The following is a 25,491-nucleotide window of genomic DNA, read 5'->3' as shown; positions in this document are numbered from 1 at the left end:
TCAAATGTATGTTTTTGTCACAGATTTGCAAGATATGGGGGAAAAAATGGCAGCAGTTTTTTTTTGCATTTTATCATTTAGTAGGAAAGGATTTATTATTTCAAAGGAGCAAAAGAGTTGAAAAAGGCACTATAATCAAGTGCATTTAACAAAAGAAGTGTATAAACAAAACCTGTATTGTAAAGCAATTCTAAGGAGAGTGATTGGGCCCAGGGTACTTTTTAATTTACATATATATACATTGATACATTGAAATAATGGTCTTTATTATATCAGCAGTAAGTCATGCATGTTATTCTAATACTAGTTATGAGCTTTGTAAAAATATTAACACACATCTTGCTTAGCTTTCTTTTGTGGCTAGTTGTACACGTTTTCAAAATGGGTGACCAGATTGCAATAAAAGAGCCAATAGTAATAGAGGCAATGAAAGCTATTGTAAAAATCCCATCCATTTTCAAATTCTGACTTCATGAGTGTAGTGAACTAACAACTTGCAAAGTATAATTTGGAAAGCAGTGTGTTGGAGCTTTATGAAATTCATACTATCCTTGAAATCACTAATGCCATGAATCTCTGCTTTGCTGCCTCTCATGTATTTGACAACTTGATTCTATTAGCACTTTTCTATGCCATTTAATAACGTCAATATATCCTTTAAATACAGTTTATATGTCTTATTTGTTAATGCTCTCATATTTATGAACTTTATACATTCTGCTGAAATTAAACATGCAGGGAATATTTGCATTTTATAAAAAAAAATTTTTAACTTTTTAAAAATCTTACTGTCATTCACTGAAGATTGAGTCACTGCTTCATTAACAGTGTTTATACTCTCAGTTTGTCTTATGCCTGGCAAGGAGTCTTTGACCAAACTAGAAGACTATATTAAGAATCATTTCTGTCCTGATGAACTCAAAGTAGAATTACATATATCATGGAGGAAAGTCAGTTGATACAACTTTCCTATTTTCTAATATTTTAGTCATTTAGACTTGTTTGTACACAGAAGTTAGAGCCTCTAGTTTAGCTAGTTTAATTGCAGATACATAAAAGGTACTCAGTAAATGTTTTATCGAATGATCTAATAAATGGACCTAATTCAGTGACTGTCCGTTGCATATTTTTGTGTGTCTTCTTAAGAAAATGTAGTAATTAGTGATATTACATATATTTTTATCCCTTATACTTGATTTTAAGAACTTTGGCGATAATACTTCTCAAATGAATTGCAGTTTTGACTTGGGCTATTGTAAGTCAAATGGGATCTAAATAATCATAATCCAAACTACAGTTAACTTGTATTTTTTATTTTTATTTTATTTTAATTTAATTTTTATTTTTTTAAATATATCTTTATTGATTTCAGAGAGAGAGATAGAAACATTAATGATGAGAGTCATTGATTGGCTGCCTCCTGCACACCCCCAACTGGAGATCTAGCCTACAACCTGGACATGTACCCTCACCGGGAATCGGACCACAATCTCCTGGATCCTAGGTCGATGCTCAACTGCTGAGCCATGCTTGGCTAGGCGAACTTGTATTTTTTAGAATATTATAAAAAAGTATTTTGATTATTTTTTTAAAGCATTTCTTTTGAGATATCTAACTTTTGATTCATGGTTTTAGTCAACATTTGTTCTTGTAGTAAAAGAGGAAAAACATTTTTATTTGAACTATAATCTATCGAGCTAGCTGGTTTATATTTATATAACATTTTTTAATCCTCACCCGAGGATGTGTTTGATTTTTTAGAGAGAGGAACAGAGAGAGAAATATCAGTGTGAGAGAGAAACATCGACTGATTGTGTCCCATATGCTCCCCGAACCAGGATCAAACCTGTAACCTAGGTATGTGCCCTGACTCACAATTGAACCTGCAACCTTTTGTTGTATGGGATGCTCCAACCAACTGAGCAACCTAGCCAGGGCTTTACTGTCTATTTTTGAAGTAGGTTAAAGGAACAATAGTCTCTAGGATTAATTTAACCCATTATTACAGTTGAATATTAGCTTTATCAAAGCACAGATCAATGGATGAAACTTTATTTAAAAATAATTATTATATATTATTACTGTGTCCATAAAGTGATTTATCAAATAATCTCTAATTTGGTTTTATTTTAAATAGTTTAGATTTTAATAATTTTATGATAATTATGTAAACACTCCAGGATAAAAAAGCTGTGGTACATTTACACAATGGAATACTACATGGCTGTTAAACAGAAGGAACTCCTATCCTTTGTGACAGCCTGGATGGACCTGGAGATTATTATGATAAGCAAAATAAGCCAGTCAGAGAAAGACAAATATCACATGATCTTACTTATATGTGGAATCTAAAGACAAAATAAACTGATGTACAAAATAGGACCGGGGCATGGATGCATGGAACAAACTGCAAGGATGCATGCATTAACCAAAGAATATATATGCAATATGCGTAGCCCATGGACACAGACAACAACATGGTGAAGCCCTTCCGGAGGGGTGGGGGCAGGGTGGAGAGAGGCAAAAGGGAGGAAAATGGGGGACATCTGTAACAGTCAATAATAAAATTTTAAAATATAAAAAAAATTAAAAAACATAAAGAACTACATAAACATTCTAGTGTGAGGTATAGTAAATTATGAAGCATGTAAAATCAAACCTTAAAGTTTTCCTATAAAACTATTTTCCCATAATTATTAATGTAAGGAGCTACTTATTTCAATTACTATAGGAAAGCCCAAACTATTTCCTAATATTGAGTATATTACACTAAAGTGTTAGGAATTACAGGTGGCCACATTGAGTGCTTTAGAGTGTTATGCCTTGTACAAAAACTGGCATATTGTGAGTGATGTATAGGACTCAGAAAATTTTTATTGTCTTAATCTTGGGATTAATAACATAATATGGTTGATTATTTGAGATTTAGAGAAAATTTTGGGTACAAATTCAGTGATTAATGGTAGCTGAGGCGGTATGGAAAGGTGCTAAAATAATGGTAATACTAACAATAAGAAACTCAGTTTGTTCCATTAATTCAACAGAGGATTATTGTGAAAGGTAATGGGGAAAAATTTAGATATTCTATTTTGTTAATTTTTACTTTTGGGTCAATCTTTTAGGTTCTTTTTATTCAGAGTTTGTAAGGATTCTAACACAGACTTTTAATAATTCCAAAACACTGGAATTGTATGTAATAATTTTGAAGAAATTCATTGTAAAATAAGAATTTATGGGGAAGGACTTTGACTCAATGAAAAATAATTACAAGAAGCTATTTTAGAGGCATTTAATAAAGTACTCAGTTTAAATGTTTATTTTAAAATTATGTTTTGACAGGAATCTTTTCTAATATCTGTAAATTTCTTGTAATTAAATTATTTAATTTATACGTTTATAATGTATCTTGTTTTAATTCCTAATAAACATTATAAGTTCTTAAGGAATCCTAATAAATATAATCAACTTATGTTCATTTATGAGAAGATATCAACATTAATTACCATTCTCCTATTTGACTAATTTAAATTATGCATTTATTTCACATACTTAAGATTAGAAAGCTATTGTTCAAAGGAGTGAAATGATACTTGGATTGTTTACCAACATTATGGAAAACTCGAGGTCAAGGTTAAATCATTCTTTATGTCCTAGAAGACAAGATATAAATAGCTTCTATTTTGAAGAAGGAGCAACTGAGACACTCCGAATTTAAGTAGCTATGTCAAAGTAAATTTTAGGTACTTTAAGCAGCAGGACCTGAATTCTTATCAACACTTAACACCCTGCATGTAGGCTCTTAGTTTATGATTCTTCAGTTGAAATTTACAAAATTGAATTCAGTATGTGGAATTTTTAACCATGATATTAAACCATGTTACTTTTTAGCAAGTTTGCAATCACTGGGACTTGTCAGGATAACACTTATCCTGATTGCCCCTGTCAAGTGATGCCATTCCCATGCTTTTTTAATCAAGCACTGCCATTTCCATATGGCATACAGGCCCCTGGTACAACAGTACTCAAATACTTCCTAATAACTACTTAATACAATTACTGAAGTTATCCTCTTAGACACATATTCAAAGTCGAATGACAAAATATCTATACTGGTGAGACAGGTAGAATTGCAAGAAAATAATGCAAACTCTATAGAGTATTATCTGTTATTGATAAGAGAAATATAGTCAAGGAAACAGTGAATTTGGCTTCTAAATGGTAACAGCATTAAGGATAACAGCATTGCGCTTTGCGCCTCTATTGGGCACTCACAGTGCCAGGGACTTTACCTATATGTTAGTTCATTTAATTTAGTCATCATAATTTAAATCTCTATGTCATTTTCAATATTTTACAAAAAAGGAAGTTGAATTAATTTAAATAGTGTTCTTAAGATTATTCATGCAGCTAACAGGAGAAAGCTTCAAGAATGGAATTCAGATATTTCTGACTTCCATGTGTCTACTTATCTCACCTCACTATAGTATTAGAGAGTACCTGTTGACACCACTAAATAAGTACACAAGTTCCTTCATACAGAAATATGAAAAGGAGTTTAAAAAACAAATGTGAAATTTTCAAGGGAAAAAACTCAAGAATTATTTTACTTTGTGAAACACAGTTTATAAGTAATGTAAATATATCCTCTGAACTGAAAATTTGCTCTTTATGAGTTCATTTTGTGGTTATATCTAAAAATGACAATTTATCTCAGGTGCTCTATTTGAGACATAATTGTTTAACCACATAGTGTTTGACCTGTCTAATCCATGACCTCTTTTACAGTACTAAGCCCAGCTTTCCCATTTATTCTTCATGGTACAACCCAAAAGGCTAAACTACGCTACTCCTGACATAGGTCCAAACTGATTTTCTTCCTCTTATGTAGTACTTGTGCCTTATAACAAACTAATCATGAATACATACATGGGCTGAAGAATTTGTCTTACTAGTCACTTACACAAATTATATGTGCACTTAAAACTAACAAACTAATCAGGTTAATATATGGACAAACCCTTGTGTTGAAAAATAAAAAAAAATAAAGCATCTGTAAGATTGGCTCATAAATATTTGTATGTATTAATGACGGGATGAAAGCTAAATTGATAGCAGAAACTTGAAATTACTCAACCAGCTTTTAACAAAAGCAGTGAGAGTTGAATTTATCAAGCAAACCTATTCTGTGACTTCAGGAATTCATTTTCTTCTTGTTATATAAGTAGTATAAATTTATTCATATTTATATGCTATTTTCTTTTAAATTTCAGATTTAAGTAGGAAACCTTTTATTTGTAACATTATACTAATACTTCTTCAAACTTGTGTACTTGCTTTTTTGTGTTCTATAGAGCCAAGAAAATGATGAGCTAAGAGATGCCTATGAAAAACACAAGGAAAGGCTACAGATGTTACAGACCAACTACAGGGCAGTAAAAGAGCAATTAAAACAGTGGGAAGAAGGCAGTGGCATGTGAGTTACATAGCTCGTAAAGGCATTTCCCTAAATATTAAATGGAATGGAGTAGCATCATACAAGTGTTATAATGGCTTTTGTTTGATTTTAAAGAAATTATTTGGTAGTCAAATCTTTATTGTAAATTTTAAAATAGAGAATATAATTAATGAAAACAGATAAATATGCTAGCAATAACTAGGTTTTCCTATCATTTGCAGAAATCATTAGTGTAGGTAATTATGAATTCTTGTATACATTTTTATTTCAGCTGTGTAGCTTAATAAATGTAGCAAAAATAGTTTATATTCATCTGATTGAAAACTATTTTAAATAAATAAAATACTGGTGTTACAGTATTTATAACTCAAAAAGTATTTATGTTTTAATTGAAAGACGAGAGAAATAGGAAATTCACATACATAGTTAACTATCTTAAAACTACTTCAGCCTCATATGTAATTTGAAAATCTTTACTCTTCATCAGTTTATTCTGCAGCTTATCTGAATGAATTGACGGTCTCAGTTCAATTGCTCTTGAACAGGTGTTCAGATCTTGGTTAGTCGTAAGTGGCTCCCCTGTTAACAGTATTAACAGAGGGCTAAGGACTGAATGAGTACAGAAAATCTACTACCTTCTCATCTTTTGAGATGGATCCTTTAGGGCAATGTTGATGGTACATATTGGTCTATTCTATAGAGAAATACTGTTTCTAAATTGGCCAGTACAGCACTTTTACAAAATAAAAAGGAAGAGTTTGTTTTATGTACAGAAAATGAAAACATAAAGGGCATTTGGCATGTTTTGTAGATAATTGTCACATCTAAGTTTTTCCTTCGAAGAATAGAAAATGTTTCATGTTGCTTGTCAGTAAAGCAGTGATTAAACAGTTTTTCTTGGGCTTAGACTGCTCACCTAACTTTTTAGTAGTCACTAGAAGTGTGAAAACTATTTTCTGACATATTCAGTGATAATAGCTTGTTTTAATATAGAGCAAATACACCATATTCGGTAGGTTTGTAGCAAATTCTGGTTGGGGTGATTGCTTATAGCCCTTTTTTTAGAAACTGTGACAGTCCTACAATGTATGTTTTATTACTAGTAGAATGAATGAGAGAAATAGAATATCCTGTGTCCGCTTGAAAGTTTACATTCCATAGTAACAGTTTAGCTTTTTAGGAAATTATGATATAGGATTATTAATTTCTATGTATCTAGGTTTTGGGGAATTCATTCTATAAATAGTGGGTTTGAATTAGAAATTTGGTCAGTAGATATTTTTAAAATTTAGGGAATGTTTAAATGGCTTTTTATTGTACTTTGAAAACATGTTAAGGAAGAAAGCAACTCTATTTTAAAAAATAGGACTGAAATCAGAAAAATAAAGAGAGCAGATCCTCAACAACTTCAACAAGAAGATTCTGATGCTGTATGGAATGAACTGGCCCATGTCAAAAGGGAAAACCAGGAGCTAATTATTCAAAAGTGAGTTTCTTTTTTAACAATATAGACTTAGATAAACATTTGTGAGAAAGTTTTTGTGACTAAAAGCCCATGAGAGAAATGCCTCTGAAAATTTGGAAATGAAATAATCTTTTTTTTATGCCAGTATAAAATTAAAGGAAAAAAAGGACTACTTTAAAAATATATACATATATTGCAATAACAAGTTGCACATTTGCTAGCTCTAGCTCAAACTGTATATTATGATCTAGGGATTGTGTTAATTAATGTGGCTCTCATCTGTTGGAGGTGTCGCTCTTCATTAGCCTGTATTTTAGACACTGCCGTGCTTCATTTTTGGAATGAGGTGGAGAGGGGATAACCTAGCCAGCCATCCTTGTTTGATCTCCTAGATACATACGCAATGCAGAATGCCTGAGCTCTCTTGGTTCCCTGCCCTGTCCTGCTAATCCCAGTTGAGCTCATTATGGTGTAGCCTTGCTGCTACTCTTGGAGCCAGAGCTGTCCAAGCTAATTACTGGTAGCAGCAGAACTGCCTGTTAAGGGTCTGGTATAGATCTGCTAACATGGTCCTTGGTAGTGACCTGCAAAAGACACTAGGGAATTTCTTTCTTTCTTGCTGTGCACTGCCTGTCCTTTGGGCTTAATGCTGATCCCTCACATAGGTCTTTTAGCTGCCCTAAGTATAAAACTTGATGAAGGATACTCATATTTTAGAAAACATACAGTTTGCGTCCTTGATCTTGTAATTCACAGGCTATTATATTCAGCTTGGAAAGAAAGAGCACTTTCCTTTTTTTGAAACAAAAAGGAGATAGACGAACTTAATTAGCCTCTTTTGCTACTTAACTATTTCTTCATTTAGAGTTAATTTTTTACATTCAGACCATGCAATTTTTTGGAAAGCCTGGATGTCTTTTAGGTCACTAGTCTTAGCATTATGTGTGGTACAATGTAATTTAATATTGAATTTTCTAGCTATAAATCAAAATCTTATTTTATAAACTATACAATAAAACATGTAACTTTTGATTACCACCTGTTCTGTGTAGTTGTAAACTTTTGAGGAAATGATCATATCAGGTTTAAATGTATACTTCCAATTACCTCTTAAAGTGTACTATACTCTATTAGTGCTAAGTGTTTGATGTAATAATAGTCTCTTAACTTGAAAATTATTTTATAGATTTGTCCCAGAAATATTCCTTGATAATTTTAAAAGCTTTATTGAGATATAATTCACAAGCTATGTAATTCACTATAAAAATGAACAAGTCAATCACTTTTAGTATATTTGAAGAATTGTGCATCACAATAAATTTTAGAAGATTTTCATTAACCTCCCCCCCAAAACCCCAACACATTTAGCTGTCACCTTCCCAATTCTTCCATCTACCATTCCCAGCCCTAGGTAACCACTAATTTACTCTCTGTGTCTATAGGTTTGCCTGTTCTGGACATTTCATATAAATGGAATTATATAATTTGTGTTCCTTTGTGACTAGCCTCTTTCACTTGGCATAATGTTTTCTTAATGTTTATCCATATTGTAGTATGTATCAATACTTTCTCTGATAATCTTCAATGTTCTTTTTGTCTACATATATGAAAATTAATCTTGGACAAAGTGAGAAGACCTAATCTAGTTAGTTGTAAAATCTAATCCAAGAAAATTTCAAGCAGAGATTAGCTATAAGTGGGGGTTATTTAGGTTTATTTTATTCATGAAGAAAATAGAACTAAAGAAAAAGTAATAAGGCTTTTTTAAGAAAGTTAGAGAACTGTTAGAATCCTTGTCTGTTCACTCAGCAATGTGTGTACCTTACAAGTAGCTTTTTGAATTAAATGCTGAGCCATTGCTAAACGTGTCGAATTTTTCCTTCCTGAAATTTGTTTAAATTCATTTATGTGATAGCCATTTATATATATAAGTCTTAACTTAGTTAAACATAGTGAAATTTAGATTGATAAACTTTAAAGAATGATAAATAACATATCAACTTTAAATCATATAATAATGTTTTGTGAGGGAAGGGTTGAGTTTTTTTGTGAAACACTTATTTTATTTAACAAGTGTATTTGAGCTACTGCTCTGTGATAGGTACTCTGCTAGGTGAATGAAATGAGAACATCAGACATTTTCTAATCTCAGGGAACTTCTTTGGAAATATGTTCAGTATTAAATGTAATGAAATATGATGTTAAACAAAAACTAAAAGTATAATGGTGAAACAAGACTTATTCATTAAAATTTGTTTATTGAGGACAAAATTTGTTTTGCTTTTTAAAAATTTACATAAAGTACATTGACTTTTTTAGCATATAGAGTGGGAGAAAATTTTGCAAACCACATATTTGTCTAAGGACTTATATAAAAACTATATATGTGTCATGAGTTATGACACATTAGAGTATGTTATATAATATAAATATGCAGAGGTTCGCAAAAGTAGGTTTACAGTTATGAGTGACATTCTTTTTAGTTAATAAAGCAATTGTTAAAACCATAACCTGCATGTCTTTTTCCATACAAACAACTGTAAACCTACTTTTGCCCACCCTGTATATTTATGTATATCTGTACAATAGATTTGAGTACCACCACTATCATGATACAAACTAGTTCTATTATCTCAAAAAAATTTCTTTTTTCTGCTCCTTTGTAGTCAAACCCCTAACACCTGCCAACCACTGATTTATTCTTCCTCCCTATAGCTTTGTCTTTTTTCAGAATGTCATACGCATGGGATCCTAGCTTTAACTTTTTGAGACTGGCTTCTTTCACTCTTCAAAATGCCTTTGAGAGTCATTCATGTTGGTTCATCCAGTTTGTTCCTTTTTATTGTCAAATGGTATTCTATTGTATGGATGCACAGTTTGTTTATTCATCTCCTGGAGAACATTTGGCTCTTTTCTTTTTTTTTTGCAGTTATGAATAGTGCTGCTATACATTTTTTTGTGTGTGAGAATAACTTTCTGATTCTGTAGGGGAAATACCCTTAGTTGCATTGCTGGTATATGGTAACTGTATGTATAACCCTGTAAGAAATTGCCAAACTGTTTTCCAGAATGGCTCTGCAATTTTTCATTCCGACCAGGGATGCCTATGAGCTGAGATGCTGCACAGCCTTGTCAGCACTTAGTGTTGTCATTCTTTTTTTAGTGTGTTGGTATCTCATTGTGATATTAATTTGCATTTCCCTAATGGCTAATGGTATTGATCATTTTTCACTTGCTTACAGGCTGTCTTTATATCTTCCTTGATGAATGTCTGTTCAAATCTTTTGCCCATTAAAAACTGATTGTTATTAAGTCGATTAAATGATAATTGTTTTTATATAGTTTTTATATAAGTCCTTAGACAAATATGTGGTTTGCAAAATTTTCTCCCACTCTATAGATTACCTTTTCATTCTCTTAACAGTGTCTTTTGAATGACAAAAGTTTTAATTTTGATGAAGTTCAATTTATTAATTTTTTTCTTTTGTGGATCATGGCTTTGATGTCATATCTAATAACTATTTTTCTGACCTGAAGTCACAAGTATTTTCTCCCATGTTGTCTTCTAAAAGTTTTCTATTTACCTCTGTGATCCATTTTGAGCTAATATTTGTATAGGATGTAAATTACAGGTTGAAGTTTATTTTATATTTTATGCAAATTTTTGTCCAATAGTAACAACATCATTTTTGAAAAGACTAGCTTTTCTCCAATAAATCAGCTTTGTAACTGTCAAATATCAACTGAATATATTTCTGTCAGCCTATTTCAGTACTCTGTTTTATTCCATTAATCTGAATTCCTAAGCTTTAGTAAACACCACATTGTCTTGGTTACTGTACTTTCTGAGAAGTCTTAAACTGAGTGTAAGTCAAATAGCTTTATTCTTTTTCAGAATTGTCACGGCTTTTCTTTGCTTTTCCATATAAGTTTTAGCTACAAAAATAGGTTAAATAAATAACTGCAGCTACTAAAATCATGTAGAAATCTTGATTGGAATTGTGCTAAATCTATAGATCTGTTTGTAGAGAATGAACATATTAACTATTTTGAGTCTTCTATTCCATGAATATGGCATGTCTCTTAATTAACTGAGATTTCTTTCATCGATGAAATGGTGAAGGAATTAAGCAAAACGAAAACAAAAACAAAAACAACTCTTAGATACAGACAACAGTATGGCGATTACCAGAGGGAAAGGGGGTGGGGGCAGGTAGAAGAGGGGACAAATGTGGCAGAAGGAAACGACTTTGGGTGGTAAACACAATACAGTATATACATGATGTATTATAGAATTGTACACTTGAAACCTATATAATTTTATTAACCAATGTCACCCCAGTAAATTCAATAAAAATTGTTTAAAAGTAAAAAAAACAAACCCCAGTATTTAAATTTTGGATGTATTATAAACGGTATTATTTGCTAGTGTATAGAGTAAGTTACATTTTTCATGCTGACATTATATCTTGCATTATTGATATCTTAGAGCTAAGTTTGTTATGTTATTATTTTGTTTGTTTCCTTTGCTTCCCTTTTCCTTCTTTCTAATGTGTTACTTGAACATTTTTTTTTAGAATTACCTTTTTATCTATCTATAGGGTTTTGGAGTATACCTCTGAGTTAGTTTTTTAGTGTTTGCTCCAAGTGTTATACATATAACATTATAGTCTACTGGTATCAACATTTGACCACTTCAGGTGGAGTGTAGAAACCTTAATTTTATATGTATCCCTTTGTGCTCCCCCCCTTTGTTATATAATTGTCTTAAATATTTTCTCTAAATACATTGAAAAACTCATTAAATGTTATACTTTTTGCTTCAACATTAAAACATAATTTTAAAACTTCAAAAGAAGGATAGCCTATAATTTTACTGTTAACTATATAGAGATATTTTTCTTTTCACTGTTATTTCTTCGCTTCTGACCTTCCATTTTTTAAAAATAATTTTTAAATTCTATTTGAAGAGCTTTCCTTTAGACTTTTGCTAGGGGGTGTTAGTTAGCCACAAATTCTCAGTTTTTCTTTATCTAAAATGCCTTCATTTCACCTTCATTCCTGGAGGTTATTTTCACTGGATAGAGAATTCCCAGTTACCAATTCTTGTCTTCAGCAATTTAAAAATATACCATTTCCTTCTGGTTTCCATGTTTTCTAATGGAAAATATACTGTTATTTGAATCTTTGCTCTTCTACAGGTAATGCATCATACTCTCTAGATGCTTTCAAATATTTTCCCTTTTTCTTTACTTTTCACAGTTTTGGTTGTGACATGTCTTGGTATGGACTTCTTTGGGTTAAGCCTGCTTGGGATTCTCAGAGCTTCTTAAATTTCTGGATTTGTACCTATTGTCAAATTTGGGAAATTTTGGTCATCATTTCTTCAAATACTTTTCTCAGCCCCACATTCTTTTTCTCTCTTTCTGCTTCACTTTTGCTTCTTAACTGAAAATAAGTGTGAGAATCCAAAATATTTGCAAAGAATTACTTTTTGAGGAACTGCCAAACAGTTTTCATAGTGGCTGTATTATGTTATATTCCCACCAGCAATCTGCTAAGGGAAGGCTCCACTTTCCCCACATCTTTGTCAATACTTGTTATTTTCTCTTTTTTTTCTTTCTTTCTCTTAAATTATAGCCATCTTAGTGAGTGTGAAGTGATATCTTATTGTGGTATTATTTGCATATTCTTTTTCTTAGACATTTGTGAATATTTTTTCCATTGTCTAGGTGGTTTCTTTTCTTTCTTGACAGTGTCCTTTGATGCACAAAAGTTTTTAATTTAGATGAAGTTCAATCTATGTACTTTTTCTTTTGTTACTTATGCTTTTGGTGTCATATCTGTATAGCCATTGCCAAGTTCAAGATTATGAAGATTTATACCCATGTTTTCTTCTGTTTTATAGGTTTAACTCATATTTAGATCTTCAGTTTATTTTTAGTTAATTTTTTATTTGGTGTGAAGTAGTGGTCCAACTTTATTCTTCTGCATGTGAATATCCAGTTTTCCCAGGAAATATTTTTTATTGCTTTGACAAACAGTCTATATGATCACATGTAAGAGTTAATGAGATGAACTAATAACATGAGAATTTCCATATATCAGTCCTTGAAAAATCAGTCCAACCTGTAACAGCACAGGTCATCATAAGCCAAGTGCAAAGGAAAAGTTCAGTTCAGGGATGTTAATGTAATCAAGAGTTGTGCAAGTTATCAGGGTCCATTGAAAGGCAATAGATCTCATGGCTATGTGTCAACAGGCTTTGAATCTCAGTTACTTTATGATTCAGAATCAGGGACAAGAAATTCATCCAGTGAGATTGGAGTCTTCAGAAGTAATTTCGTCTCTTAAGAGTGGGAAGTTTCAGCACAAGATTAGCACAAAACCTAATTAATTGCTGAGCTAGAGCCCCAAAGCTCAGAGTACTTAATACACCTTTCTTCTGTCTGTAGATTGCTTCAGGATGTGGTGCAACTTAAGACCTATATAGACAGGCTTTTATAATTTACTCAAGATACTGTTAAAGTACTGGGGCCTGCGAGTGAGTAAACCATTTTAGCTAAGTAAATAATATGTTAAAAAGCCCTCTAAACTGTGGAGATTTATAATATTAGTTACATGTCACCGAATGTGGGTGACCCTTTGTATTGTTTGTGCTTTCATTCACTAATTCTAAATATGCTGGGCGCAGGAAGTAAAATAACGAGCAAAGCACATGGCTCCAGGCCTCACAGGGCTTTAGTTTCCTGGGGACCACAAACAATCATCAGTAAGCACAAAAATATATAGTTATAAACTTTCATTAATATGAAGATAAAGCTCTTCTATGCCTTTCCATGTTTGTGCTTTCCCTGATCCTTTCCATTTTTCTCCCTCTTTCTCTTTCCTGCCATCCCATGTGTGGCTAAAGTATAGAAATGGTTCATACTTTTGTTTGCTATATTTATAATTAACCAAAATTGTGGTGGATATATGTTTTTTACTGTGGTAAAATATACGTAACATAAAATTTATCATTGTAACCACTTTCAGGTGTACAGTCTAGTGCTATTAAATATACTCACAGTTTTGCACTACCTTCACCAGAACATTTTCACCTTCTCAAATTGAAACTCTGTACCCATTAAATAATAACTCCCCATTCCCCTTTCCTTCAGTCCTTGTCTCTTTCTCCTTTCTGTCTCTATGAATTTGCCTTTTCTAGGTACCTCATGTAAGTGGAATCATACAATATTTGTGTGTGTGTGTGTCTGGCTTATTTCATTTGTCATAATGTCTTCAAGGTTTTTCCATGTTTTAGCATGTGTCAGAGTTATTTTTCTTTTTAAGGTGGAACATTTTACATTGTATGTATAAACCACATTTGGTTTATTCATTCACCTGTTGATAGCTATTTGGGTAGTTTCTACCTTTGGGCTATTATATTTTTGTTGTACTTTCATTGTATTTTGCTATACAGTTAATGATATTTGGACTAAGAAAAAATAATATTTTGTATCTTTTGGCAGATATTTCACTGGAGTAAATGGAAAACAATATTTCAGTTTTATTTTCTAACTCTTTATATTAACTTTTGATGTTGATACCTTAGATTTTTTTCATACATTTAAGACCATATGCATATGGTATTTATTTTTCAGATCATATGTCTTTGTTTGGGTTGCTATAACAAAATACCACAGACTGGGAGCTTACAAACAACAAATTTATTTCTCACAGTTCTGGGGGCTGGAAGTCTGAGATTAGGGTGTCCTCAGCCTTTTTCCAGGTGGCAGATTTCTTATCTTCTTTTCACATGATGGAACAGGCAAGGGAGTTCTCTGGGGTCTCTTATAAGGGCACTAATTCCATTCATGACCTCTCTACCCTCATAAGCTAAGTACCTCCCAAAGGCCCCACCTCCTGATACCATCATCTTTTGGGCGTTAGAATTTCAACATGAATTTTAGGGAATACAAACATTTGGATCACAGCACCATACATATGGTATAATTAATTTAATTGCTGCCTTAATTTGTTTTTATACATTTGAGAGGATATATATATAATGTAAATATATATAAATATATGTAACATATTTTTCAATTACTTAAAGAATAACATAGTATTTACTTAAAGAATTATGTGGCAAATTTTAAGTATTTAGTGAATAACCATTTAATTTTTCTAAGAAAAGTTATCCAAGTTACTTTCTATAAGTCTGTTTGTCACAGTAACTCAGTCTGTCTTAAAATGTTTTTTTCTTTATGAAGCCTTTTTTTAATGTTTGAAATATTTTTTCTGTTTTTTGAAGTATGTACTCAATGTCCCAGTAAGTACACTTCTAGTTAAAAACACTGAAGCAACGTTGCATATAGGCACATATATAAGGATGTTCACTACAGCATTATATATAATTATGAAAAACTGGAAACAACCAAAAGTATCAGGTGATATAACTGTATAGCCAGAAGTCCCCAGAACTTCAGTTTTGAAAAGCTGTTATAATTAGTGGGCTATTTTACCTTATATCATCCACAAAAATAAATTCTAGATGGACTGCTGACCTACATGTGAAGGATTAAATAATTCAGCTTTCAGTGGGAAACAGAACATTTTTTTTTTATTTTTTTACTTTATAATAGGCAAAGGTTTCTTAAACCAGATTTTAAAATGATTAAAAATAAACTAAAAATTGATGAGCTGGACTGTATTAAAATAAAAGATATGTCCATTCAAAGATATTATTAAATGAATTAAAAGGCAAGTTTGAGAGTGCAAAGAGTATTTGTAGCATTTGTGTGGACAAAAGACTAGCATCCAGAATATATGAAGAATTCCTGTTAGCACAGGTTTAGGGTATAGTTTACCTGAGGCTTACTTATCCCTACTCATTAGAATGACCCTGTGCTGTTCTTTCTTGAATGCCCTTTTGTTCAACAGAGATTCTCCTTTTTAGTTCACAATTCAAATGTTTCCAGTGCTGTGTGAGCTCTTTTTTTCTTTATAGCTCTGGTGGTTCTCTGCCTGCCTTATTTAGTTTCACACTATGCATATGCAACAAAATATTAGCCATAGACTCAAAATAATTCTTGTGTAGATTTCTGTAGGTCTTTCTCTTTGTAGCTTCCTCCTTTCTGGGTAGGGTGCTTCAAAAATTCCAGCCTTCCCAATCTCTAATCTCCTTTTTAAAAATTATGTTTTAATTGATATTAAAGAGAGAGAGGAAGGGAGAGAGAGAGAGAAACATCAGTGTGAGAGAAACATTGACCAGTTGCCTCCCATACACTTCCCAGCCAGGGTCTGAACCTGCAACCTAGGTATGTGCCCTGACCAGGAATTGAAGTGGTGACCTTTTGGTGCACAGGACAGTGTTCAGCCAACTGAGCTGTACTGGCCAGGGCTCCAATCTACTTTCTTTCAACTAAGTGGGACCTTTTTTCCCCTGCATCATGGTATGAAGAGTGTCTCCTGGGAGAAGTCAGGGCTATCATTTTAGGGCTTTCTTGTTAATGGAACCCCAGTGTTTTTCCTTGGGTCTGCCTGGTTGGATGTACTGGCCCAAAAAAATGCACAAATGGGAGTCTGCAGTATAGAAAGAAAAAATAGTTTGATATTGAATTGGTCAATACAGAGATGGAGAAGTAGTGGTCTATCTAAATCAACTCTCTGATGGCATGTAAATTACAGATCATATAGGGCAAAATCACACGACACTGTGGGCTAGATGTATGTAATAAACCATTCATTCGGTTCTTTTCCAGCATCCTCTGTCCAGTTGTTGCGGGGGAAGTAGACTCTTGCACTGTCACAGGAAATGCATTTCAAGGGTACATGCACAGGAGGATGAAGGGTAGTGACAAGATTTATTGGGGGGAGCCCAGCTGGGCGTGGCTCAGCGGTTGAGCATCGACCTAGGATCCAGGCGATCAGGGTTCGATTACCGGTCAGGGCACATGCCTGGTTGTGGGTTTCATCAGTGACTCTCTCATCATTGATGTTTCTATCTCTCTCTCTCCCTCTCCTTTCCTCTCTCTGAAATCAATAAAGATATATTTAAAAAAAAAAAAAGATTTATGGGGGGGAATAAAGGACTGCCCACAGGTTCCTGATGTCTCATCCACGGCAGGTGGCTCAGCTCCCTCTCCTTGCAGAGGAAGTCCAGCCTCTGGGGCTGCACCAAGCCCATGAAGACACCAGAACCCAGAACTGCCGTGCCGTTAGCCTGGCGTCTGAGGCTCTACTACTCCAGCACAGTCGCTGTCCCTGTCTGGTCAGCCTTTGGTGCTGTGCTTGTCCTGCTTGTCTGTCATACCCAGGCCCATGTGGCTGCTATGGAGAGAACACACAAATGCCCCTGGGTCTTTGGTAAGCTTTGATTATATATTACCCTGGCCTTGGGAGAGAGTAGGTTTTCTTTCAAACTATCCAGTCTCTTTCCTTATTCTTCCCTGGCTTGTGCTGGGCTCTCGCCCTGTCCATTCTCTTTCCTGGATCTCCTAGGGTCCATGCCCTTATCCTATTTGATCTTTTTTCAGGCTAAAATCCTCCCCTTTATGGTCCTTCTTTTGGCTCCTACTGCCCAAGCCGCAAAGCTGTGCTTTGTCATCTGACTTGTACTGCGCATGTGCTTAGCGGAAGAACCTCCCCCTGTACCATCTTGGCTTCTACTGTGCATGTTCCCAGCAAAGGAAGTTCCCCCTCCCTGGTCCGTCTGCCCCCCCCCCCCCCCCCCCCGTAGTTTCCAGGAACAGATCCCTTGTTTCCTAGGGAGATTGCAAAACTGGTCTTTCCTGCCTGCTCGTGCTTACTCAGGGATTGAATCCCTTTGGCAGAGGATGGGGCTGTCCCCTGGGATGCTGTGAAGCAGTAGCTTCCTAGTTAATCCAGCTTAATTAGATGTCTGGCTCTATTCTCCCTTGTTAATACCTAACTAGCTACCTACACTAACACAGTCTTATGGTAAAGCAGCCAGGGGGTCATTCCACCTTAGGGCTCAGGAACTGAAACATAATTTTTAAGGTCAAGATGTTAATTTTAGCCTGCTCGAGGTCTCCACCATGTGACCCTTAGTCAGGTCTGTGCTTACTGTCTTCTGGTGCCTCAGCAGTTGCTGGTTATCTGGGCAAAAGACTAAGTTGGATGGGTGGGGGATAACTTCTAGGGCTATGATTTAAAATGAAATTTAATCAGTTATAAAGACCCTCGGTTTCACTCTTTGTTGAGTTTGTATTCCTCAGAGATAATAGTTCTTTGCTGCTTATTGTCCAGCATCTAAATACAGTCATTTTATATAATTTGTCCAGTAAGAAGTGGGTTCTGAATTGTGGTCCTCATACTCAACATAGTATAATTTGAAACTCCAGATTAAGTGGGTCACCAGGACACAGGCAATATTCATCGGGCTCAGTAGTGCCTGGGCACTGACTCTGTCAGCCCTTCCTTCAAACACCCAGTAAGATGTGGTTATTGAAACTTAGTTTGACTAAAGAATAAGGTGGCCCCAAATAAATGTTTATAAATACTTCTTATTAGAAGTAAGGATTGTGTGAGTTCTTCCTAAAAAAGAACAAGCTGTAAGTATAAAATACCTCTAAAGAAGCAAGAAATAACATTACCAACAATTGTAGTCCTTTGTTCTGCTGGGTTAGTGATTTGAGAGCCAAAGAAAACTAAATTGAGATGAGCTACATCTGCTTTTTCTTTATGGGGCCATCTTGCTTCAGTGTGTTCCCTGTTCTTAGCTAAACAGAGCAGGAACCTAATCCAAACTCGATTTGATTACATTTTCTTTATTTCTCTTTTTGACCTCTCCTGATTTGAAAATTCTATACTTGTTTTTCATTCTTTAAATGCTTTTTCTTGAAATTATAACATACATCATTTATTTGACAAAGTCTGAAGTTCATCAGTACCTCTATCCTGGTACAATGCAAAGATTTTAAAAATGCTTTAACTCTGATTCTTTCCATGTTCTTACATCATTTTGTTCAGTTCTACCTTATTTTATCTCTACCTTCATTTCAATATTGTTATGGTTGCTTTGCATAATAATGTTTGTTTAGTTCCACATATAATTTTACAACTGTCTTTCATCATCATTGCCTAACTTATTTCATTTGTTGCTTTTGAGTTTATTTTTATCCTTAAATTATATTTTTAATAGCTCTTTCATCTATGATGATGAATAGTAAACTTTGGAATGTGGAAAATATTACTTTTTCCTACTGGCTTTTCTCGTTTATGAGAAACATATCATTCCAAAATTATTTAGTTGTTAATTGTTTTTTTTTTTTCAATTCAGTGGATTTTAAAATTGTCTCTTTTTAAGTTTCACTGATTCTAAGTGTGAGTAGTTTTATTTAGCCTGTTTGCATTTTTCCATACTTCTTACTCTGTTTATTCATGCTTTTCTCAGTTCTCAATCTTCAGTCCTTGTATTTTAATTATTGTCTCCCCACCCCCAAATCTTCTCAGTTATCAGATTGAATAAGTTCGTTAGGTGTTTTCTGGACTTCTCATTCCAACACATATTGTTACTGTTTTACTTTTCTTTGTTTCTTTGTGTGGTCTTTGAAATTTTACCAATTTTCATTAGCTTTTTCTGTGTGCTATTTAACCCATCCATTGAATTTTAAATTTCACTTGTTATGTTATTAATAATTTTAGTTTTATTTAGCATTTCTTTCCCTCTCCATATATATAGGTTCATTTTTTTGTCTTCTTTTGTTCCATAAATCCCTGTTCTTTTTAATATATGTTTGTCACCTCTTTCTCCCCCCACCCACATTTTAAAACTAATTTAAATAAAAAATCATTTTTAATTGTTCTATTATCTCTATTTTCTTGTCGTGCATCCTCTCATCTTAGAAGTGGTACTATGTACACTGTCATTCATGCTTTGAAGTTATTTATATGTTTATTCTTATCTGCAAACTTGATTTCTTTGAGAATTATTTTCTGTGGTGTTGTTTCTCCTATACTTTCTTTTAGTTGTGGAAGCCTCCCTGTATTAAGTAATTGTATCTGCCTGAACTCTCCGGTGTACATGGCCATAGACCAGTTTTTACATTATTATCAATTTATCAGGTTCTGCAAATATATATGGCTCGATTTTGAAACCAGTAATATAGACTTAGGATTCTGATCTCACATGGTTCACTCTGTCCTGCCCTCAGACTGGGACAGGAAGCCTCTTTTTAGTAGAACTCTAACCAGATAAGCTCTTGTATTCAGGTTTTTAGTCAGCAGTATTTTGTCTCCCAGCCTTCTGCAGTTAACCCAGTGTTTTCTCTCAGTCACAAAGGGCCTTGAGCATAAACTTCTATCTCCACTCAGGTCTCAAGGTCTGAGGTTTCCATGGGCAGTACTTGATTCAGCTCTCTCACTATGGTATCTCGATTCCATTTTACTAGTAAGGGTTCTTTGTCTTGGCATCCAGAGACTTACTATTTTTGCTTTCAGTGGTATATATTACCATTTTTTATTATTGCCTTACATAGCATATCTAAAAAGTGGTCAGGTAATTCAAAACATGATTTTAAAAAATCGTGTAGTCTATGTTTTAAGTATTTAACATATTTATTTAGAGAAAGTTAAAAATCACTTAAATTTTTTTAATTTCCAGGTCCTCATTAAAATTCAATTTTTATTGTTAGGATTTGTTAATGTTAATATATTTTTGCTTTTGTTTTACTACTGTCTATGTTATATATGTATATATATATTTTTTAAAAATATATCTTTATTGATTTCAGAGAGAGGAAAGGAGGGGGAGACAGAGAGATAGAAACATCAATGATGAGAGAGTAATTGATCGGCTGCCTAGCCTGCAACCTGGGCATGTGCCCCTGACCAGGAATCGAACTCCAATCACCTGGATCCTAGGTCGATGCTCAACTGCTGAGCCATGCTCGGCCAGGCTATTTTATATATTTTTAAATAACCTGCTGCCTTTATTTATTTGTTACATTATTTATTTAAATAATTACTTATTGTGTTAATTTGCATAGGATGAATCTTCAGGAAGAATTGGATAAACTTAAAGTGCATATATCTGTTGACAAAGCAACAATACAAGAATTGAATACATGGATAGCAGAGAAAAAAGAAGGTAAATTTTTTGTAAGAATAAATATTTAATGTAGGCATTTTTAAATTATCTAGTTCTTAATGTTTTTTTTCAGTTTCTTCTAAGAATCGTACATTTTCCCCCTTTCTCCACTGTTTTACTGGTTGACATTGCATTAACATTTTCACTTCTCGTGAGAAAATTAAATAAAACACCTAAAAGTCAGTAAGCTTTTAATTTACTAAAAATCCAAATAAGATGTTTTACAAGGAGAAAACAAAATTTGTTTTTATTCATTGATAAAGTTTTGCTAGTTAAGTTTTATTTAAAGTTTTATGGTTAATATAGACTTACTGTACTCAATATCAATATTTTTGTTTGACATACATTTTTTTTTTTTTTTTGAAATTGTTTAGTTCTTACCTATTGTTCTGGAATCAAATTTTTATAGATAGAATGAAACTTGGGTATCTGCAATTCTGCAACCTGCCTGCCTAATAGCCTCAAAGTGTTCACTAAGAAGGAATGTATGTATCCCTTCCAATGCAAATTTATTCCTTTGTTAAAATCAAGATAATTATGCTTACTATAATACTTCAGTCCATACTTTAGTACCTTATTAGAAAAAAAGTAAATAAGGTGGTTTGACAGGATTTCTTCCTATTTAACCTTGCTACAGCTTGATTGTTACCAGTATATGTTTTAGGTGTTGACAATTTATACTTAATAATTTATGGATAGTAATTAATTTTTTATGTACCACTCATTTGTCTATTGTCCCAATTATTATTATTGTTCCAGTTACTCTTATGTATGTCACTGGTAACTTGCCAATATTTGAACACCTTTATTTTACACCATTGATCTATATCATATTTCAAGCTTACTCTTTCATTAGTTTCTGAAACACTGGTTTTCTCCTATTTTACCTTCTGCTTTTCTTTCCTGTATTTCTCAGTCTTCTACTGGAACTTTTTTCCATTTTTTTCTTAACTATTGGGGTTCTCTAGTCTTTAACCTTGGTTTACTTCCTAAAAATAATAACTTTGTTGTTTTTGGAAAAATTATGCATATTTAAAAGCATTCAAGCAATAAGAAGAAAACGAACAAAGAAATAACTAATTCGCTAACACTAAAAAATCAATTTCAGTATTAATCATCAAATCAAAAATATCTTTATACTAATATAGAAAGAAGACTAGATAGAGAAATTATGTAAAAAAATGAATCATAATATATGCTCTCTTTTTAAAAAAAGATATTTACATATTTTTTTATTTGGAGCCTAACTTATAAATAAAAACAGACATGTAAAAGCAGAGGAACTGTTGTTGGACTTTAGATAAATGTTTCATTATTCAAGAGATGTTAATTTCTTATTCCCGCTAACATTTAAAAGAAAACTTGCAAAATTATTGAAGATGGAATTACTTTATATTTTTTAAAGTATATATTTTAATTTCAGGGTGTATTAAAAATTAACATATTGCCTTGCAAGATGAAAAAAAATCATTATTAAAAAACGTTTTACTTTGTTTCCCCCACATCTTGAGTTTATTTATTAATTACCTCTTAATTTTAATAAAGTCTATAAGTTCATATATTGTAACAATGATTTCCTAGTTTTAAAGTCTTACAGGCACAGAGATATTGTGGGTTCAGGTCCAAACTTCCACACAAAGCAAATATCACAATAAAGCAAGTCACATGAATTTTTTGGTTTCCCAGTGCATATAAAGGTTATTTTTTACTATATTATAGATTATTAAGTGTGCTATAGCATTAGGTCTAATAAAACAGTGTACCTACTTTAATTAAAAGTACTTTATTGCTAAAAACTGCTAACAAGTTTTTAATGAGCCATCTGAGCCTTTAATGAGTCATAATCTTTTGATGGTGGAAGGTCTTGCCTCTGTATTGATGAAAATGCAGTATCTGTGGAGTACAATAAAGTAAAGCCCAAGAAAATGAGGTGTGCCTATATATAATGATTGCAATACTCATCACATTTTTTAAGCCATGGCCTTTCTGATATGAGTTTTTATTTTGAATTATTTCTTGGTTGGCCAGATATGATTTAAAGTATGGTTTGTTTCAAGAAGGAATCAAAATAGCAATATTTGTAAGGCCTTAGATGTTTGAGAGTATGTTTCAACTCCTTGCTTTGGGTGTGACTTGCTTTTGCTATATGGATGTTTGAGTTTTTACGTTTTCCAATTTGTTATTCTGAAATTTAAATAAGAATATGCGCTGACATGCTTTATTCTAAATTGTGTTTTCTTGGATTATCTATGTAATTTATTATTTGTTAATTAAGATCTTCCTTCCGTCCAAGGAAATTTTTCTTGTATATATTTTCTGCATGTCTTCTATTCCATTTTTAATACTCTAATTCAAGGACATCACTTGTCTTTGTTACATTATTTTTTTGTCTGGCTTTCATATCTATTTTCTTTTAATTTTTTATCTTTGTCTTTTTCTTCTACAATAGCTTATCTACAGTTTTAGCCATGTATATTGTTTCCTTTGTTCTTCCTAATATTTCGATTAGATCTACAATGATGTTTTTGATTCTTAATTTATTGCCTCAACTCTTCAAATTACCACTTTATTTCATGTGGATGTATTATCTCTTTTCTGAGCTCATATTTTATTAAATTTGGGGTTTTGGTAAGTTCTTCGCTTACTTTATCTGTTTTCTTCCACACTGGATTTAAAGGTTTTTTTTTGTTAAATGTTCAGATCAGTCCACCGAATAGAGATTTTTTTTCCTGGTCTGGAAAGGGTGATCCCAGGGATTAAAATTGTTATCTGTCTTGCCTATAGTGTTAGATGTAACCAGTCCTGGATGTTCTTATCTTCCTCTACTGAAAACCATTTCTTCCGTTCTTCATTCCTTTCTATAGATCCAGATTTACATTTGGTATCATTTCCTTTCTTCTTGAAGGACTCCCTTTAATATTTTTTGGAGTGCACATGTGCTGGTGATGAATTTTTCAGCTTTTATACACTTAAAAAAAACCTCTATTTGTCTTCATTTTTGAAAGATATTTTTAATAAGTATAGAATTCAGCATTGACAGGGTTTTTTTGTACATTAAAAATTTTACTCTACTGTCTTCTGGCTTAACTTGTTTCTGATGAGAATCCTACTGTCATTCTTACATTTTTTTGAGTCTATGTCATTTATTTTTTTCTCACTCTCCTTTTGGGAGCATGAACTATTATGGGGCCTGTGTGAGCTTTGGAGATAGTTTCCTTTAGTCCTTTTAGGTAGATTTTTCTTTGGATTCTTTATGTACATGCATGTGCTGATCAGTGCTTAGCTAAAGACTCTAGGGGGACCTTCTATATATCTTCAGAGCTCTTTCTGTCTCTGAGCAGATCTCTTCTCTCTGGCACTTTCCCCTGCAAACTCTTGCTTCCTTGACCTTCCTAGACTCTGATATCTGTCTCTGCAATTTAGGATGATCAAGATCACCAGATTCCACTTAGGTCCCCCATTTCTGTGCTGTGGCCTGAAAGCTCTCTATAGGCAGTAAGCTGCAGCAATCATAGAGTTCATTTAATGTGTTTTCCCTCTCTCAGGGATGCCTACCTTGTATTATCTTATGCCCAATATCTGAAAAACATTTTCATATATTTTGTATAGTTTTTAGTTATAACATATGGAAAGTTAAATCTGGTGCCTCTGGCTTACTTTTATTATCACTGAACATGTTTTTTCCTGGATTAAAATCCCCAACCTATATGACTAGTAACCTGTCTCCAGGTACCAGATATATATTTATTTCTTACTACATGTTTTTCCCTGGCTATTTTTACAAGATCTCAAAAGTTAAACTTGTCCTTTTTAAAAAAACTCATTACCTTACCTCTCAAATCAGTTCTACCTTTTCTATACCTCCCATATGAACACCTTAAGCCCTTCCCACACTAAATTTCTCTTTCCTGAAAATTGCAGTTCATAATGCACTGAATCTTTAATACAATCCCAATCCCACATAATCTCTGTTAGGAGTTCAACTGAGCTGAGCTGCCAGGTGTCCAAGTAGCTGATTTAAGATAATAGGCAAAAATAAATGCAACAGAAAAGCCTTTAATCACTTATTCTATAAGCAAGAGGCTAAAATGGAGAAAGCACAAACTCCCCATGTACCACCTTCCCCCATGGAACTGCACTCCAGTTGAGGATCAGATGGATCAGCATAGACAGAGGGGTTATCTCACTGCCAAAGGAGTCTTGAACAAAAATATCCTGTATTTTTATTGACCTGGGTCTTGGATGAGGGGGCAGGGGGAAGGCTGCGAGAGGAAAAGTACTAAGTACTGAATAAGAATGAAGAAAAGTGTCTTTAAAGTTACCATCACCCCAGAACAACCAAATAAGATCATTGGAAGAAAAGTGCACAAATTGGAAACGTATTGTGGTCACATTTGAGTAATGAGGAAGGGTAAAAGTAAAACTCTCAGGCACCTTTTATCTAAAGTTCATATGTTATGTCCTCGCCAGTGTAGC

General features: G+C 33.2%; 1 protein-coding gene across 3 annotated transcripts in view; it reads left to right on the top strand.

The window, feature by feature from the left end:
* Positions 1-25,491, top strand: part of CNTLN (centlein) — a 188,552-nt gene that overhangs the window by 84,060 nt on the left and 79,001 nt on the right. For all 3 annotated transcript variants that reach the window (XM_087822644.1, XM_087822643.1, XM_016214503.2), the window contains exons 11-13: positions 5,352-5,473; positions 6,822-6,941; positions 20,915-21,015. In XM_087822644.1, coding sequence (XP_087678770.1) covers positions 5,352-5,473; positions 6,822-6,941; positions 20,915-21,015 — 343 coding nt within the window. The remainder of the gene's footprint in view (positions 1-5,351; positions 5,474-6,821; positions 6,942-20,914; positions 21,016-25,491) is intronic.

The sequence above is a fragment of the Miniopterus natalensis genome, chromosome 12 (genome assembly GCF_054644295.1).
Source record: "Miniopterus natalensis isolate mMinNat1 chromosome 12, mMinNat1.hap1, whole genome shotgun sequence".
Lineage (NCBI taxonomy): Eukaryota > Metazoa > Chordata > Mammalia > Chiroptera > Miniopteridae > Miniopterus > Miniopterus natalensis.
This window is presented reverse-complemented; position numbering and strand designations above follow the sequence as displayed.